At 44.7% G+C, this 16,388-nt stretch overlaps 1 protein-coding gene across 1 annotated transcript in view; it reads left to right on the forward strand.

Moving 5' to 3' along the window:
- GPC4 (glypican 4) overlaps nucleotides 1-15,433 on the forward strand; it is a 62,741-nt gene extending 47,308 nt beyond the window's left edge. Inside the window, exons 4-9 of the mRNA XM_052672903.1 lie at nucleotides 2,184-2,349; nucleotides 8,586-8,716; nucleotides 8,928-9,074; nucleotides 9,489-9,625; nucleotides 11,854-12,029; nucleotides 12,358-15,433. Of these exons, the coding sequence (XP_052528863.1) occupies nucleotides 2,184-2,349; nucleotides 8,586-8,716; nucleotides 8,928-9,074; nucleotides 9,489-9,625; nucleotides 11,854-12,029; nucleotides 12,358-12,566 (966 nt within the window). The 3' untranslated portion in view covers nucleotides 12,567-15,433. The remainder of the gene's footprint in view (nucleotides 1-2,183; nucleotides 2,350-8,585; nucleotides 8,717-8,927; nucleotides 9,075-9,488; nucleotides 9,626-11,853; nucleotides 12,030-12,357) is intronic.
- Nucleotides 15,434-16,388: the final 955 nt, after the last annotated feature.

The raw sequence follows: 16,388 nt of genomic DNA on the forward strand, positions 1-16,388 counted from the left end.
GTGGTCCCTTGCATAAAACCTCACCTTTCTATCATGGGGTTGATGGAGTCCTCAGTTCTGCTGAACGCTGCTCTGGCATTTGGCTAAAGGGCATCATGGTGCTATTTCTGATTTTCTTCCCAAGAGGGATTCAAGGCGCTTCTATGAGGGCGAGCAGTGGTGAGATGGGCAGGATCTGCTCACAAGCCTTGGCTAAGCATGGGGATCCTGGCACTGACTGGATTTTTGTTAGAAAAGTGACGGAAATGGGGGTCCTTCAGAGCTCTGTCTGTGGCTGTGAGATGTTTTGTTCCTTCTTCAGCTTTTTTGCTGTTCAAGGACTGAGCCATCTGGCTGGCAGATGATACCTTTACATTTGTCTGTTTCCAGTTTTCCTACTATAAATCATCTGATTTGGCTGTTTTCTGTTGCATGAGCTCTTCCCAGTGTTTGAACTAGCTCTGCCCCAATGGGGAGCATTCTGCTGGGGCTCCTGCTCCTGCTGCGCCTTCCAGACAGCCGTGCTCTGATGCCTCCAGATCAGATTCCCCTGCTGCCACAAACAGCTCTCTGCACTGAGCACCACAGCTCCATTTGCTCCACCAAATGGGCAGCGGGGTCTTTTGTTTGTAAGGGTTTGGGACCAAGTGTGCTCCTGCTTCAGTGCTATGAGTTCTGTCAAGTCCCCAAATGGCTCAGCTCAGCCAGCAGGATGAGGGACAACCGTTCTTTGTCCTGCTGCTCAGTGCAGAGTGATGGTGGAGGATTTTGTCTTGGCCAGACATGCGGTGGTTTCTGACGGCATCTTGCTGTCTGCCTCTTTAGCACAGAGCTATTTCTTGGGATCTTAACTCATGTCTCAGAACTGTCATGGGCCCTCTGTCTGGGGTGTGTGAAGGCATCTCGCTTCCTTTCTAAAAATTCAAGTGGCTCTTGTTGACAGCAGCAGGCTCTGAGCACCCTGAGTGCCTGAGTAGTGGAAGCTGCAATCAGTGCTCCTCACAGATAAGAGAGGTACAGATGATGCCTGAATGATCGTTGCTGGCCAGCCAAAACCCAGCTCAACCACAGAAAATTGTCCTTCAGTCTTTCTGCCTGGTTTCCTTGCCTGTTGAAGAGAAACTGTGTTCTTTTTGGAGTTGGCACAAAGACAACAGATTTCTATCTTTCCTCTCTTTTCCGAAAAAAACTCTGCTGCCATTATTGGCAAAGCCAGCCAGTTTTGGTAATCTCCCCAGTCCCTGGGGGACGTCAAGAGGTAGAGGTTTGTCTGAAGCCAGTGGTGGTGCCTGAGGAAAAGGGAGAGCACAGGGCAGGCGATGGGAGTACCTCTCCTCGGGTGTTCTCCTAGCTTCCAGAAACTGCTGCTCAGAAGCTGGTGGAGATGGAGGTGAACGTGGCAGTTCTGTGTGGGTCTTTATTCCATAGATTTGCACAGTCCTGAGCAAGAAGTTTGCAGAGGTGTGCCACGTGTACTGAATGACCTCTCCTCTTGCTCTGGTGCACGTGCGTCTCCTCCCCTCAGTCTTGGATCACAACCTATTTAGAGCACTCTATGTAAATGCCTTATGGGAGGTCACAAGTGCATTGCTTAAAAACTCTGGAGACTGCTTCTATTTTGTCAGCATGTCTGCAGTCCTGACTTAATTTTCCATTTTTGCATATGGCTGATCAGCCCTCAGACTGGCTGCTGAGGGGGAGAGCCTGCTCAGTGCCTCAGATGGATCTACCATGCAGCCAGCAGGGAGGCGTGGTGCTGGTGGTAGTGCTTTGCAGGCAGACGGCGTGGAAGTTGCTTCAATGAATGTTTTGAAGCCAGGCCAGGGAGTGAATCAAACATGAATGACCGTGAGTCATTTCTGAGAACAACTCTGCTGAGGGTTCAAGGGTGACTCGATGACCGCAGATAGCTCTGCTGTCCTTCCAGCACAAGGAGGGGACCCACGACGTCTGTCTGGGTGTGTTTTAGTGCTGATTTCATGCTGAGGGGAGGACTGGCTGCAACCCCTGAGAGCAGGTTTGCCCAAGGAGGAGGGCCAAAAACTCCTCATCCGCTTTCCAGATCCCTGGAAGCACACACGTCAGCGAAGACCTGATGGGTCTTGATTGCACAGCTCCATTCCCACCAGCCCCATGGCAAATGTGTGGGGTATTTGCTTTAATGACTAAGGGCTAATTTGTTTCTCTTTTTTTTTCTTTTAAAGGTGAACCCTACACCACAGGGTACGCAAGCACTGCTGAAAATGATGTACTGCCCGCACTGTCGAGGTCTGATATCAGTGAAGCCCTGTTACAATTACTGCTTTAATGTCATGAGAGGCTGCTTGGCCAACCAAGGGGATTTGGATACAGAGTGGAATATCTTTATGGGTAAGGAAAATGGGTTAAATCTGCATGTAAGTACTCCCTGATATTATGTCCCTCCTGTGAATGGCTTCTGACAGCGGCCATGTTTGCTACAGCAGATTTTAAGGTGTCTGTGGCAGGTATCTCTTTCTTTTACATCTCTGTATATGGTAAAGCTTTTGCAGTTCATGTTAATTTCTGGATAAATGAATCTTTCATTGCACCAGCAATCTCTATTGAAGCAAACTTTAGGAGGGTAAAGCTGCCATGTGTTTGTAGGTTTGGAGTGTTTCTTCTTGCTATAGCAAGAATATATGCTGTACGTGATACACGTCCCCTATCTTGATTCATCACAATGTCCAAAAGCCTGGAGGCTGAGCTAGACTATGACCTCTAAGAAGAATGGAAAGAGAGTCCTAATTTAGTGTGGAGACTTGCTACCTCTAAGCTATTTTGTCCAATACTGCCAGTGGATCTGCTGTTGCAGCCTCTGCTTTCCCTTGCTGGATCAGACCCTAGTTTTTTCCCTCTGCCTCCAAGGATTTCCATCATGAAGCTCTCATATCCTTTCACTGGTTTCGTTGTAATGTATGTACAAGCTGTTTTTTCCATATGACTCTTTGCATGTTTTTGTCACCATACAGCTGTCCTTCCTAAAGCCAGTTTTCTTGCTATGCAGCCGTGGTGAGCTTTGGGAAAAGCTGTAGGCCTGTATTTTACATTAAAAATTTGAATGGAACATGTGTCTAAATCCATTTCTAAACAGCTCATTTGGCGCTCAGCTGCTGTCCTTTAGAAATGTTGATAGGCTGTAAGTGATGCTCTGCAAGCATTTCTGCCATCATCTTCCTCCTGTTTATTTCTCTTCCGTGTTTATTAACGGTGTTATTTGGTATATGCAGTAGACTGACAAGTCAGGTATATGAATAGACTGAAATATTAAATTCCACCTTGGGTCAGGACAGCAGAATTTGTGGCGCATCATGTTCTGGGGACACAGGCAATAACGTTAAATGTTTTCATTTGTTCTCCTTTTCAAGGATCTTGATTTATCTGTGTAAGAGCATCCTTTGGGAGCAGTCACTTCACTCCAGTTAATGTGTGATGAAGTGCACATGTGAAGTTCCTGCAGCTACTGACGAGGCTGTGGTGCTCTTCCAATCCTGCTCTTGGAAAAAGGAGCTGTTAGGAAGAAAAGATTTCCCTTTCATTAAGCTGTGAGATTAAAAAAAAAAAAGAAAAAGGTAGGGGGGAAATTGCTGATAATTGGCATCTCAGGCTGCATTCAAATCACAGAACTTGTTTTCTCATGTTTTGTGCATCAGCTTTTCACTTAACTGACTGTGCCAACTTGTGTGCAGGATAATATTTTCAGAAGGCATATATTTTTGCCTGTATATCCCACACAGGGAATTAAATGTGACACTAAATTGGGTTTCCAAGTCATTCTCTGGGAGTCTGACACCCCGCCCCCCTCCATTCCTCCCAGCCCTCTTTCTCATGAGAATATTAAGTATTTCAGCTACGATTGTTGCTGAAACAGCTCAAAGCCAGGAGGCTTGCACACATCTAGTCCAAGTAGAAAAGAGGAATCCCATGAAAGGGAAGGGCATAATGCCAGGAAACAGACAAAAGCACAAGCAGCTAATTGCTGTAGGTGGCATGCAACTAAAGAGGAAACTTGGGGGGAGCCAGCGAGCCCTGTCACATGAGGCTGATCAGGGACTGCGTGCGATAATTAAGATTATTAAACAAGACAAAGTAAATAAATACGATTCCAGGATGGAAGCAAAGCTTCTTGCAGTGCTTCCTCCCTAAAGGGCTTCTTGGCCACTCATTGCTTAAGTACAGTCTTAGGCTTTGTTACATTTGCTGGCAGTATTTGCTGCTTTTTTTTGCATTCTGGGCTGATTCTTGCAGTGAAGTACAGATACTGAAAACTGAAGCTGTGCTTTCTATGGTCAGTTTAATAACTGAAGAGGTGCTGGTTACATTGCAGGCTTTTTTTCCATCTCAATTTGACTCTTGAGGCAAATAAACTTAAATAGATCTCGTGTTTGAGAGGGAAACGTGTGACAAATGTCCTTTGTGTATGTTTTTAAAAGTTTAAAAGGAAAAAAAACCACAGCAACCCAGTTGCACGGGCTCTGCTGTTTTGCATTTTGGGCTTAAATACCAAGTTATTTATTGCGTGTAAAAAAGTAGATTTTGAAACTAGTAAAATAAAGGCAGTTGAAGGGGGAAACTTGTAATAAATACTGGAAGTATGTGCAAAGTTACATGCGAGTGTAGAATAGCATCTGCGTATGCATGTGTTTGTGCTCCTGTTGTTTTTTAAGAAAGCACCTAATTTATAGGAGTATTTCTCACTGTAGTATGGCTAAGCGTTATTTCTTATCTTTGCCTTTCCTTTTCTTCAGTAACCCTTGCTTCTCTCTATGTCCGTTGCCTGTTTTCTCCCAGCTTGACAGTATTCTACAGTTAGCGGCTCTATGTGAAAGTCACTTGTGTAAAGCTTTTCCAAAACGGGGATGTTGAGTCTGTAGGTTTTTCAACACAAAGCCTCCTTCCTGCCTTCCTTCTGCAAAGTACCGTTTAAAGTTGCAGCGTGTGACATAACGGCTGAATTTTACTCTTTTTCTCTCATTTAACTGTCTTTAAATTATTTCGCCATCCATCCTCAGCACAATTGTGCACCCATTAGACAGGGGTGTACTTTGTTTCAAGCAAGCTTTGCGGTGGGGGTGTGTGTGAGGCTTTCCTGAATGAGCAGTGTTAATCTCCAGTGCCTTTTCATGATTTTTCTTTTTTCCTTACAAAGATTTACTCTGCTCGAAGATGTAGAATTCAGGCTCCATATACATATCTGGAGTACTACTTTGCGCACAAAGAATTTTTCCCTTTTAGAGATGACGATTGTTGTTAATGAATGGTCAAGGTCTTCTCCCTCCTTCCCTCCCCTTTTAAATCAGATCTTGGGGTTAAGACTGAGAACTGCCTTTTGTTCTTCAAGTCAGACAGTGAGACTGAAGATGTGGGTTTCTGATTATTTGTGGCACAATGCGAAAGAATTGCTTTCCTTCATGAGAGCGAGGTGCTTTGTCGCCAAGGATTGTCTCAATGCCAGTAGCAAGGACAAATGTATGCAGGAGGAAAAGGGTCTTTAAGGCACGGAGCTGTACGGTGTGGTGTTTTTGTTGTTCCTCCCCCCCTCCAAATCCACTTCCATCTCCCCCAGCACATTGAGGAGAGACAGTCTTTGTCACGCTGTGTGTTTGTAATAAGCGACCAGGGTACATTTTTCACTCTGCTGGACTTTTTTTGTGAAGCAGATCAAACTTGCTGAGCCACCTTGCCCTGCCTTATAAATGTCAATTAGTTTGAGCTGGAGCTGGGGAGGGGTGAGGAGAGGAAGATCTTTTGGGGAGACGAGTTGCACCTAGGCTTTATTTACGGCTGTAGTGCAACTTGCCTCCCCTCTCAAAGTGCCGCGATGCTAATGTTATCTTGAATCCCAGCCAGCCTTATTAATGTCAGATGTGGCTGCCAGAGGGAATCCACCGCTGGCTCTGCCTGCTGGTGGGGACACCAGCCAGCTCCTGGTGGGAGGTAGAAGTTTGTGGGATGGCCCCCGAATCAAAACCGAGGGCTGGGTGGAGCCCCCTTCTCCCCTCCTTTTATTTTTCTTTTTAATGAAAGTTGGTTTCATTTAGTGCTCCTTGCCAGTATCTAACGCCGCTCGTGAAGAGCTACAGTCGAACGTATTCTCCAAAGGCAATTATTACTTTCCTTATCTTTTATAGCCAGCTTTGGCAGCTCTGCTGGAGGCCGAATGCATTTTCTATATCGGCAGTCAAAGCAGAGGCTGCATTCCTTCTCTGTGATACATGTAACGCCATGGCACCATCGGTAACAAAGGGCCCAATTCGCTCTACATTCCCATGGTCTTGTGTATGGCCTGCCCGGCTCAAAGTTTACAAAGACGCCAAACAGCCAGAAGAATCGGGGTTTATGTTTCCTTTCAGTCTTTCACAAACACTTTATTGATCTGCGGCCTTCCCCGGCCACTCGGAGAATTAAGCAGTTACAAAATGGAATGATTTTTTTTTTTTTCTTTTAAAACTATGCTTCTTTTTTTTTTTTTTTTTTTTTTTTTTGCGTGCTTTTATTATCTGCCCATTCATAATATTTTTATTTGAAATGAGCAGCTTCCTGCAAACTGTGATGGGATGTTCTTTATGCGCGTGAAAAACCGCAAGCGCTTTGACAATGATGAACACATTTAAGTTGTGCTCCACTTGTTTACAAAAGTCTCCATTTGGTAGCACATCAAAAGCATTTTTCTCCCCCCTGGCACAATGGTATATTCATGCTAGCAGTCATTACTCAGAGATTTGAAGCATCACTTTATTGGAGCCCACCACAATGCAGTCTAAGATTCTTTGTTTCGTTTGTTATTACCTTCTTAAAAAAAAAAAATAAAAATGCATTTAGTTCAGACCTGTTTGTAGTCACTGACGGCCAAATTCCAGCCATGCCCTGCAGCAGCTCCGGCATTAACGGTGGTTTTGTCCATCTGCAGGGGGAGGGTGTTTCCTGGGTGCTGAGCTCCTTGTGGGTTTTGTCCCTAAACATCCCTTGGATGGCACCCCTGGTCCCTCTGACGCTGCGTTTCCTCCAAAGCAATTTTTAGGTTGCCTTGATCCACTGATCAGTCCTTAATTAATGCCCAGCCACTTTATTACACTGAGTTGTCATTACAGTCTGCATTTCTAAGCTAGGAATGCTTCTGCAGCTTGTGTGGTGGTCTTGGTGTTGAGTTCTTGGGACATATAGATTTTTTAAATTTTATAAATATGCAAGTAGCTTGATTATATATATTTATAATTTTTAGGGTGGTGGCTTTTTATTTAAAAAGAATTAGACACTGAGGCAGTGCTATTAGTAAACTGTTTCACGTGTGGAGCATCTTTAATGGACTTCAACTGATAAGCAAAGTCCACAGAAGTTTTCTGCTTTTCCTAAGTACCCTTCTGCACTTAAGGAGGAGAATGAATGTCACTAGAAACACTTTTCAAGGGAAATTAATAGGCTGAATGTGAAACACTCATTTCTCCTTAATGGAGGAGAACAGGCGTATCCTTGGGAGGAGGGAGGAGCTCCTTGGGACAGGGCTCTCTTGGGGCCATGGCGCTGGCCTTTGCGTCACAGCGGGGGGAATTCAAAGAGTTCAATGCAAAGGCAAAATTAGGAGTTTGTGGCATAGCAGCGTGAAGTGATGCAGGAGAGGAGAGAACAGTGCTTTGGGGATGGAAAGACTGCAGAGAAAGCGATGCAATGGGCAAGAAAAGATGAGTGCTTAGCACGAGACGTGTGCCTGGAGCTGCCATTCAGGGATGACTCGGGAAAGGCTTGAAAGCAATGCAGGTTGAAGTCTTCAACACTAATAATAATTTCCCAGTGGAAGTAATGGAAGCTCAGTAGCTCCTCTGCTTAATGATGTTTTTGATGAATACGTGCACGTCAGCATGGGAAGACTGACCTAGTGTTGGCTGAGGGACTTTTCCACAGCCCCTTTAGTAGACGTGTGCCAAGCATTTACCCTGCTCTCTTGCCGTCTTCCTTGTGTAAATTGTCCACGCAAGGCCAGACTGTGCAATCATCTTTCTTCTCCAGGCACAGCAAAGTCTGGAGCTTTTTGTAAGGATGAGGCTGCGGTGTTCTATGTTGGTGTCATCTTCAGGACTAGCACAAAGACCCTGGTGCCTTTCTCTCAGCGCTGAAAGCAGTCTCTAAAAACAAATGACACAAGGAAACCTTTAATAAATAAGTATGGAGCATGGAGAGGAGGGTTTTAGTAATGCTTGTTCTAATGGGAGTAGCTGATTACAGACTGCCTTCTGGCAGACTGCAAAGGCTCTCCCTCATTTAGTGCTGCTTTTGATGTGTATGAGCCCGTGGCCGGGTGCTGGCAGGCTGGGAAGTGCCGACAAGCAGCCTGGTGATGTTCCAACCTCTGGGAATGCAGTAGAATGTTTCCTGGAGATGCGTGCTGGTCAGAAGCGACATTGCAGTGGCACCTTCATGGTCCTCACTGACCAGGTCATCACTGCATCTTGCCTCAGTGTCTTGTTCACATTGTGTCGTGTGGAGTTCCAAATGCCAACACCATGTTGCCTTTTACAGGTGTCTGGGGGGATGCTGGTGAGAGTTATCTTTGAGGCAGCTCCATTAAAAACCTCTGCTTCTCTCTGTGTTAGGTTCGATGCTGCTGGTCGCAGAGAGGCTGGAGGGGCCCTTTAATATTGAGTCAGTCATGGACCCCATTGATGTGAAAATTTCAGATGCAATCATGAATATGCAGGAGAACAGCATGCAAGTGTCTCAGAAGGTAAATGGACAACAGGTGCACAGGTTTTATTTATCCGGTCTCTTATATTCCCCTATTCTAGTTGATTGGTGTTTTGTTTTTTTTTTTCCTTAATGCCTTTTCAAGTATACAGAGAGCTGATTTATTATTTTGAAGGGCGGTCAGCAGGCTTCCAAAGTGGAGGCTTCTTGTGAGCTCCCGTTTTCTAAGCTCGTTTCTTTCCCTTGCCCAGGTTTTCCAGGGATGTGGCCAGCCAAAAACACTCGCCCAAGGTCGAACCGCTCGCTCCGTCTCTGAGGGTGGTTTCAGTGCTCGTTTCAGACCCTACAACCCTGAAGAGAGGCCGACCACAGCTGCAGGCACGAGCTTGGACAGGCTGGTGAGTGCCCCGTCCTGCTGGTACCACTCGGGTGCTGCTCCCCCATGTTGAGCAGTGTGCTTTTTCCACTGGTGATTTATAGGGTTTTTTAATACTCCTTGGCTGTCTTAAACTCTCTGAGGGGTGTAGTCTGCCCGTGGCTCTGCATGTGAATTACCTCAATGCTTGTGTGTCAGAAAGTGCCTGTTTTAAAGGCTTCGCTTATGAGTAATATGTGTTTGAAGAGTGGTGTTTAATTTTGTATTAAAAAAGTAAATCAACCATCAAAACGACGCAACTTTACATGCAGCCTAACGAGCTGGCCTGTGCATGTCTGTTGTGATAAAAATACCTTTCCAGCTTCACTTTTAATGAGTCTTTGGTATTCTGGACTGTGTCCTGCATTTCTTTCTTTTTTTTTTTTTTTTTTAATAGGTTACTGATGTGAAAGAAAAGCTGAAGCAGGCCAAAAAATTTTGGTCATCTCTCCCTGGCAATATTTGCAGTGATGAAAAGATATCTGTGGGCACGGGCAATGAGAATGAGTGCTGGAACGGGAGCGCCAAGAGCAGGTTTGGAGACACGGCTGTGCTGGGTGAACACTCCCCTCCTGCCCCAGCCATCCCCCTGGGCAGCCCAGCACTTTACTTTCGAGCCCTTTACTCTTAGGGGCACGCACACAGGCTGCTCCATTCATGTAGGCAGGGGAGCTTGAACGAACTGTAAAATTGTTTGGTTGGAAGGGATTTTTAGAGGCCATCTAGTCCAACTCTCTTGCACTGAAAAGGGGCGAAGGGACACCTGCAGTTCAGTCAAGTTGTTCAGAGTCTGGTCCAGCCTGACCTCAGATGTTTCCAGGGATGAGGTATCTGCCACCTCTCTGGACAACCTGTGCCAGTGCTTCACTAAAGCAAAACTAAAGGGTTGTTTAAGCCCTGTGTGGTGGCTTGTTTTCAGGTATATCCAGATGCAGCATCTCTCTGCACCTAGATGTTTTACTGACTACTTGCAGATTTAGGAAAGCAATGTGTACAAAATCTTGGCCAAAAGAGTGGGGATGCTTCTCCTACATTGATTGTTGCCTCAGTGTCTCCAGTCTGTACTTCTCACACAATGCTTACTAGCAGCTGTTGCTGGGTTTCTTGCTGGGCAAAGGAGACAGAGGCTGGTGAAAGATCAACTTCTGTTCTGTTTGAGGACAAGGGGACCAGTGGTTTTCACGCACACTTTGTATGGAAAAATAGTTACAATTTTTTTTTTTTTTTCATCCTTCTAAGGAAGAAATTACCAACACATGAGTAAGCCAAAGGATTTCTGTCATATGGTTTATGTAACTGTTTAACTTTTATTTTGGAAATAGAAATTTATTTTTCTTCTGTTTGCTTACTGAAGAAATAAGCAAAATCCAAGTTGTTCCATTAAAAACAAAAAAAAAAGTCCAGAGTTTTCCAGCAGTTTTTCTTAGCATTTAGTGTTTTTGCTCCTGCTATTTTTGAGGCACAAGATTGAGCCACACTGCATTCATTTTTCATCATTTCATGGGTGCCTTGAACTCTGCATTGCTCAGCTAGGGTAATGGTTTGGGACTCTGTCAAAAGAAATGACTCTGCCTCTCCTGAGGTCTTGTTCATCAGCAGCTTCTGCAGAGGTTTTCAAAGCAGATCTCCTGCTGCACGTGAGGTCTGGCACCAGCAAGGAGGGGAGCTGGAGACTTTGCAGAGCTAAGCAAGGAGTAGTGGGGGGACCTTGGGGGATGCTGGCCCCTGTTGACTGCCATTCTAGGTGGATTGGGCTTCACTGTTACTCTCTTCCCTATAGCTCCAAGCAGCTAGAAGTGCTCATCCACACTTTGGTCTCTTGATCTCTTAGCAACATGTGTTATTGATAACAAATAATAAAAAGAAACTCTTAAAAATTTAGGGTTTGAGCAAGGCCTTTAGACATCTGCTTACATCTCACTGCCCAGCACCAGGATCAGAGGAAAGAGAAGTTCGTATCTGTGGTCTGTAAGATAAAAGGTGTCGAGTTCTGCTCTGTAGGACAGTACTGCAAATACCTGTTCCAGGAGACATATTCTTGTGGGTTTTGTTGCTCAGTCTCTCATTTAAACCAGCATATTGTCTTTGTTGAGGTGTGCAGCAGTGCAGACCTAAGCATGCACACCTCCTCAGGCAGAGCAGGACGGCTGCTGTCTGCTTCGATGAGCTGGGTTATGTTATCTCATTTTCAAAATCACAGATGTTTTTCCTGCCGGGGTTATTAGAGAAATTGCATCTCATGTCTGCGTGGTAAGAAGTACGTCTATAATACCACAGCTTGATTGCAAAGGCACATTATGCAAAACCAGAATGTCTCTTGCCTCCCACAGTTCCCATAGGTTTTGTGGGTGTAGCTATGACCCCAAAGATTGTTTTCCCAGAAGTGTCATCTAACTGGACATCAGGCAGCTCAACGGCTCGTTTGCTGTGTTGCCTGCAGCAAGCTGATTTATGCTGTTGTAAGCTATTATTATTATAAACCTCCAATCTTCCTTTTTTTTTTGTTTTGGACTGGGAAGAAAATTCTTTTCCTTAGCTTTCCTATCACAGGGGTATCTGAAAACACTGTGTGATTTTTCCATGCTCCAAAGGCTGCAAGGTACTGAAGAAGTGCTTTGTGAGGGCTAATGTGTGGGAAGAAGGCATTAGGCTCAGGAAATTACCAGATGAGGGGTGGCATCACTGGATTTCCCCACTCTCACCCTTTGTCATGGTCCCTGCTGAGCGCAACTCCAGTAACAGCTGCAGCGGTTTCTTTGTAGGTACGACTTTGCAGTGACTGGAAACGGCTTAGCGAGTCAAGTGAACAACCCAGAGGTGGAAGTTGATATTACCAAGCCAGACATGGTGATTCGCCGGCAAATCATGGTTCTGAGGGTGATGACCAACAAGCTGAAGAATGCGTACAGTGGGAACGACGTCGACTTCATTGACGTCAGTACGTTAGCTGTCGTTTGCCTCTTATTTATTTATTTTTAATTGGGTTTCATGCTAACACACAGGGTAGCTGGTTAAGCATCAGCTATCATAAGCGTGTTGGTGAGGAGGGTGGCGAATGACGTGTCTGGCAGGCTCTGAAAGGGGGCTCATCAGTGCCAAAGTGCTCTGCACTGCGGGGCATCAGCCGTCTCCTTACACCAAGAGCATCACGGAAATGTCTGCGTTTGTTGTCTTCTTCCTCTCCCTCTCTCTCTCTCTTCTGCCATTTGCAAGCAAAGCGTTGGGCTGCAGAAGGCAGAGGGCTGCAGCGTGTCTCTTTCCTGCAGGTGAGGAGAGCAGCGGGGAGGAGAGCGGCAGCGGCTGTGAGTTCCAGCAGTGCTCCACGGAGTTCGAGTTCAACGCGACTGAAGTTACTGGAAACTCCAACAAGAGTGATAAAAAAGTGAACACTTCTGCCGCTCCCAGTAGCGGTTTATCACAAGCAGCCTTGTTCCTTAGCATTTTGGTCTTGGCCATGCAAAGACAATGGAGATAATTGTGCAGCATAGGGAGAAAAACAAGACTTTTATTATCAAACGTTAGAAGGCACCTGCTTTCTCTTTTATACCATCTAGTGACTTTGCTTTTTAAGTTAATGGACAACAGTGTACAGTTTTTACTATGTTGCCACTGGTTTTAAGATACTGGTATTTTTTTCCCTTGCTATTCTGGGATTAACAGGAATGGGGCCTGTCAGTCTGTCCCGTTCACCAAGAGTCCATGATAGAGGTGGATAACAAAAATGTATATACAAGCCTGTAGTTAGCTCTGCATTCGTCTTTATCACTTTTCTTTTTTTTTTTTTTTTTTAATGTTATTTTATTTTACCACATCTCTTACGAGAAGAAGAAACCCACGGTCCTCTCTTGGCATGTAACAAGTATGTGTTTCTGAAATGAGGAATATCTGTACAGAAGCAGGTTTTATTTATCATGTTATCTTGTGGGGAAAAATAATTACCAAACAAGCAGAAAACGTGTTTCATGTAGTTAACTTCCCATTTATCCGCCTTATGTTAGTTGCCTTATCTGGAAAGAAGTGGAAGGAATTTGTCTTTATGATGAAAGAGAAGATGAAGGCAGAGCTGGTCAGCGTGCCAAACGCCCCATGTGCAGAAGGTGGTGATGCCAGGAGCAGGTTGTACTTTCTTGACGGGATGTCTGGTTAAATTGGAAGAGACTGTGGAGAAATCCAGTTTCGTGGATGCTGAGAAGAGTTATATCACGTGTTCCCCCGGATCTTTGCAATTAGCTGTAACTCGTGTAGGTCAGTCCCCAACATGCATCCCTCATGGGAATAAGGCATTAAACTTGTTCAGTTGGAAGCAACTTGTCGTGTCACAGATCCAAATGCCAACACCTGTCTTGACTGCAAATCTGTTAGATGAGCGCTGGATTTATTATTATTACTATTGTTTTTAGGAATACTTTGCCGAGGGTGAAGCAGGGGGGGCTGCTGGTTTTGTTTTTGCAGCTTTGGTTGGGTGCAGAGGGGAAGGACCAGCCAGGCAGAGCTGCAGTGCTGCAGACAGGTGGGGGTAGGAGCTGGCTGGGCTGAAAATGCCCCTTTTTGGTGCATTTGGTCACCTGGGACCTGGTGCCCTGGCACTGAGCAAGCACAGCTTTCCAGCACTGCCTGAGATGCCCTTCTCTCTCTAGCTGTGCCTTTTGTGGTTGAAACAGCATAGTGATGAACAGCAATTCATTAATAAAAGAAATTTTGTTTTTAAGAAAGAAAAAAAGAATTTAAAGAGTTTGGGGGGGGTGAAAAAGAGTCTTCAGAAAGACTCTGAATTACTCTGCGTGTCTCCTGCTTTAGGTATTGCCTTTAGCTCTGGCTGGGTGCTGGGATCCAGCCAGGAACACAATCCAGAGAGAGAGAGAGAAAAAGTTTGCTGTATTCCAGTCTTGTGTTGTAAGGATAATTTTCTATTTTTATATTGAAGCATTAATTACTTGTTAGCTCAGGGTCAGCGTTATATTCAACTTTATTTTCACACCAAATTTCTGCAAAGCTATAAAGATGAAGTATTCTTGGCCGGTGGAAACAATCCTGGAGGCTTAATTTTGCTAGAAGTAGCCCGTTATTTATTAAAACATGATGTTAGTGGAGTAGGGATATTCTGGCTATTTTTCTTTAGAAAATAAATCACGGAAGCATAAAACTGAAAAAGTTATAAATTTATGTGTGGGAAAAAATGGATTGTAAATAGCTAAGTTGCCTTGTGAGGAATTGGAAAATGTGCTGATACTTAGAAACTACCTCAGTTCTGAGGAATTTCCTTTCTAGCTTTGAGTGCTATTACATTTACTTGGTAGAAGTGAATCTGGTCTCCAATATGTAGCTGAAAGAGTTATCCCTATAGACCTTGTTAGATTGTTTTTAATTTAGAGGGTTGAACTACATCCAGCTGTTTTCTTTCAGCTAAGTTCCCTAACAAAGAGAATTTCTGAATTAAATATTGCTGATGGTTTCCATGACTTTTACTGATTTGTTTGGTTTCATGGCATTTTTTTCTGATTGCCCTTTAATTATTTAAATGGTTCTAGCCATTTGAATGTTAACCCTGAAATAAACAAACCTTAGATGCACTACCATTGTAAATACACCACGCTAAGGTCTGACTGGATAACCCTTCTGGCTTATACCCAGCTGGCAGGCCGGCAAAGTTAAAGGAAGAAAAAAAAAATAAATTAAACTTCTTCAGAGCTCAGAGAATGGTGGAACAAAAGCCCTTGTGTTCGGAGTGGCTGACTTTTCCAACATCTCACTTTTTGGCCTAAGTGTTCATCTGTCAGAACGTTGCTTGTAAATTCTCCTCTTTTGAGCCTTCTGCCCAGCGTGTACTTAAAGAAGAACATTTCTGACTTTATGTTTATCATTTTACGTCTAATTGCTTACTAATTATTTCTCACTAGCTTGGTAGAAGTGGACACTGCAAAGACCTGACGTGCGTTTTAAACATGTCCAGCTGATGCTGTTAACAGCGCAACAGTCCTCTGCTATATCAAGGACAGATTTGTCACCTGGGGCTACAGGAAACAAGAGTAAACATCAATGTAGGATGATCAAAAGTTGTGTTCCTGCTTTTATTTTGTGTTTGTGTGTGAAATCGGCTCTCTGACATGAGCTCATAAACTAAACCATACGGGTGGGACCGAGGCGGGCTGCTGGCTGGCCAGAAGGCATCTGCTCCATTCCTTCCAGTGTTTCTTTTTTCCATATAACCATTGCCATTGTGGCCGTGCTTTAAAGAACAATTTCCATGCATAGATTAATTATTGAAATGAATGAAGTACTGGTGGGCTTCGAAAGAGAAGGTGGTGTACTTCCAGAGTCGGAATAAAGAATGCAGTGAGAGGAGCTGCTGTAATTTTTGATTATTTCTGAAACCTGATGGTGCTGAACTTTCCCTTGCCATTTGCTTGTTGTTTGGCTGGATGCAGGACCTCTGCCTCAGAGCTGGCTCCTTGCTCGCACTGACACCTGGTATCAGACACTTAAGAGCAAGGCATGTTAAAAAAAAACAAAAAACCAAAAAAACCTTCCCATTTATTTGTGTGCTTTTAATGTAGTGTGTCCTACAGTAACCCGTGGCCCTGTTTGTCACCCTACCAGCACCTCTGACACTCTCTTCCTTCCTACCTTCCTGCTGTGAAAGTGGCTGCCTGCTGTGTGGTTGCCCTCATGTCAGTTCTGCTGCCTTGTCTTTGCTTTCTAGCACACAACCTCAGCATTTCTCAGCTCTGGAAGGCCCACTCGCTGGCACATCCCCATCCTGGGGGCAGCAGATAGGCAGGTCCTACCAACACGGGCACAGCTGGGACATCTCGGGTGCTGAGCAGCAAGGATTTGTGCCAGTGGGAGCTGGAGGGCATCGTTGCTGCTACAAACCTGAATACATCCATCTCCCGTTAGAAGAAAATAAATGGCACCTTCATTTTGTAGTCCCACTCCTGGCTGGTGAGAATCCCACCACAGAGTGGGATTTGTGGCCAAGAGCGAATGCCTCTGGGTCAGCCCTGTCCTGTGCTGTTCTTTCCAGTGCCCCTGGGCTTGATGCTGCTGTCTCCCTGTCCTGAGCAGTTTTGCTGCATTCCTTTGTGGCATTTTCTTTCACATGGCAATGAATTAATGATTTAAGGTGATCCATATCTGCAAGACATATGTTGACTAATGATTGTGTAGTAGTGGCAGGTTTTGTTGGTTTTTTTTTTGACCACCTGAATGTAATCCAACCTCAGCACTAACAGTTTGTGATAATGCTGTTTCAAGTACCACCACTTTGTTGTTGTTTTGTTTTTGTTTTGCTGATGTG

Source organism: Tympanuchus pallidicinctus, unplaced genomic scaffold (genome assembly GCF_026119805.1).
Source record: "Tympanuchus pallidicinctus isolate F22 unplaced genomic scaffold, pur_lepc_1.0 scaffold13, whole genome shotgun sequence".
Classification (NCBI taxonomy): Eukaryota; Metazoa; Chordata; class Aves; order Galliformes; family Phasianidae; genus Tympanuchus; species Tympanuchus pallidicinctus.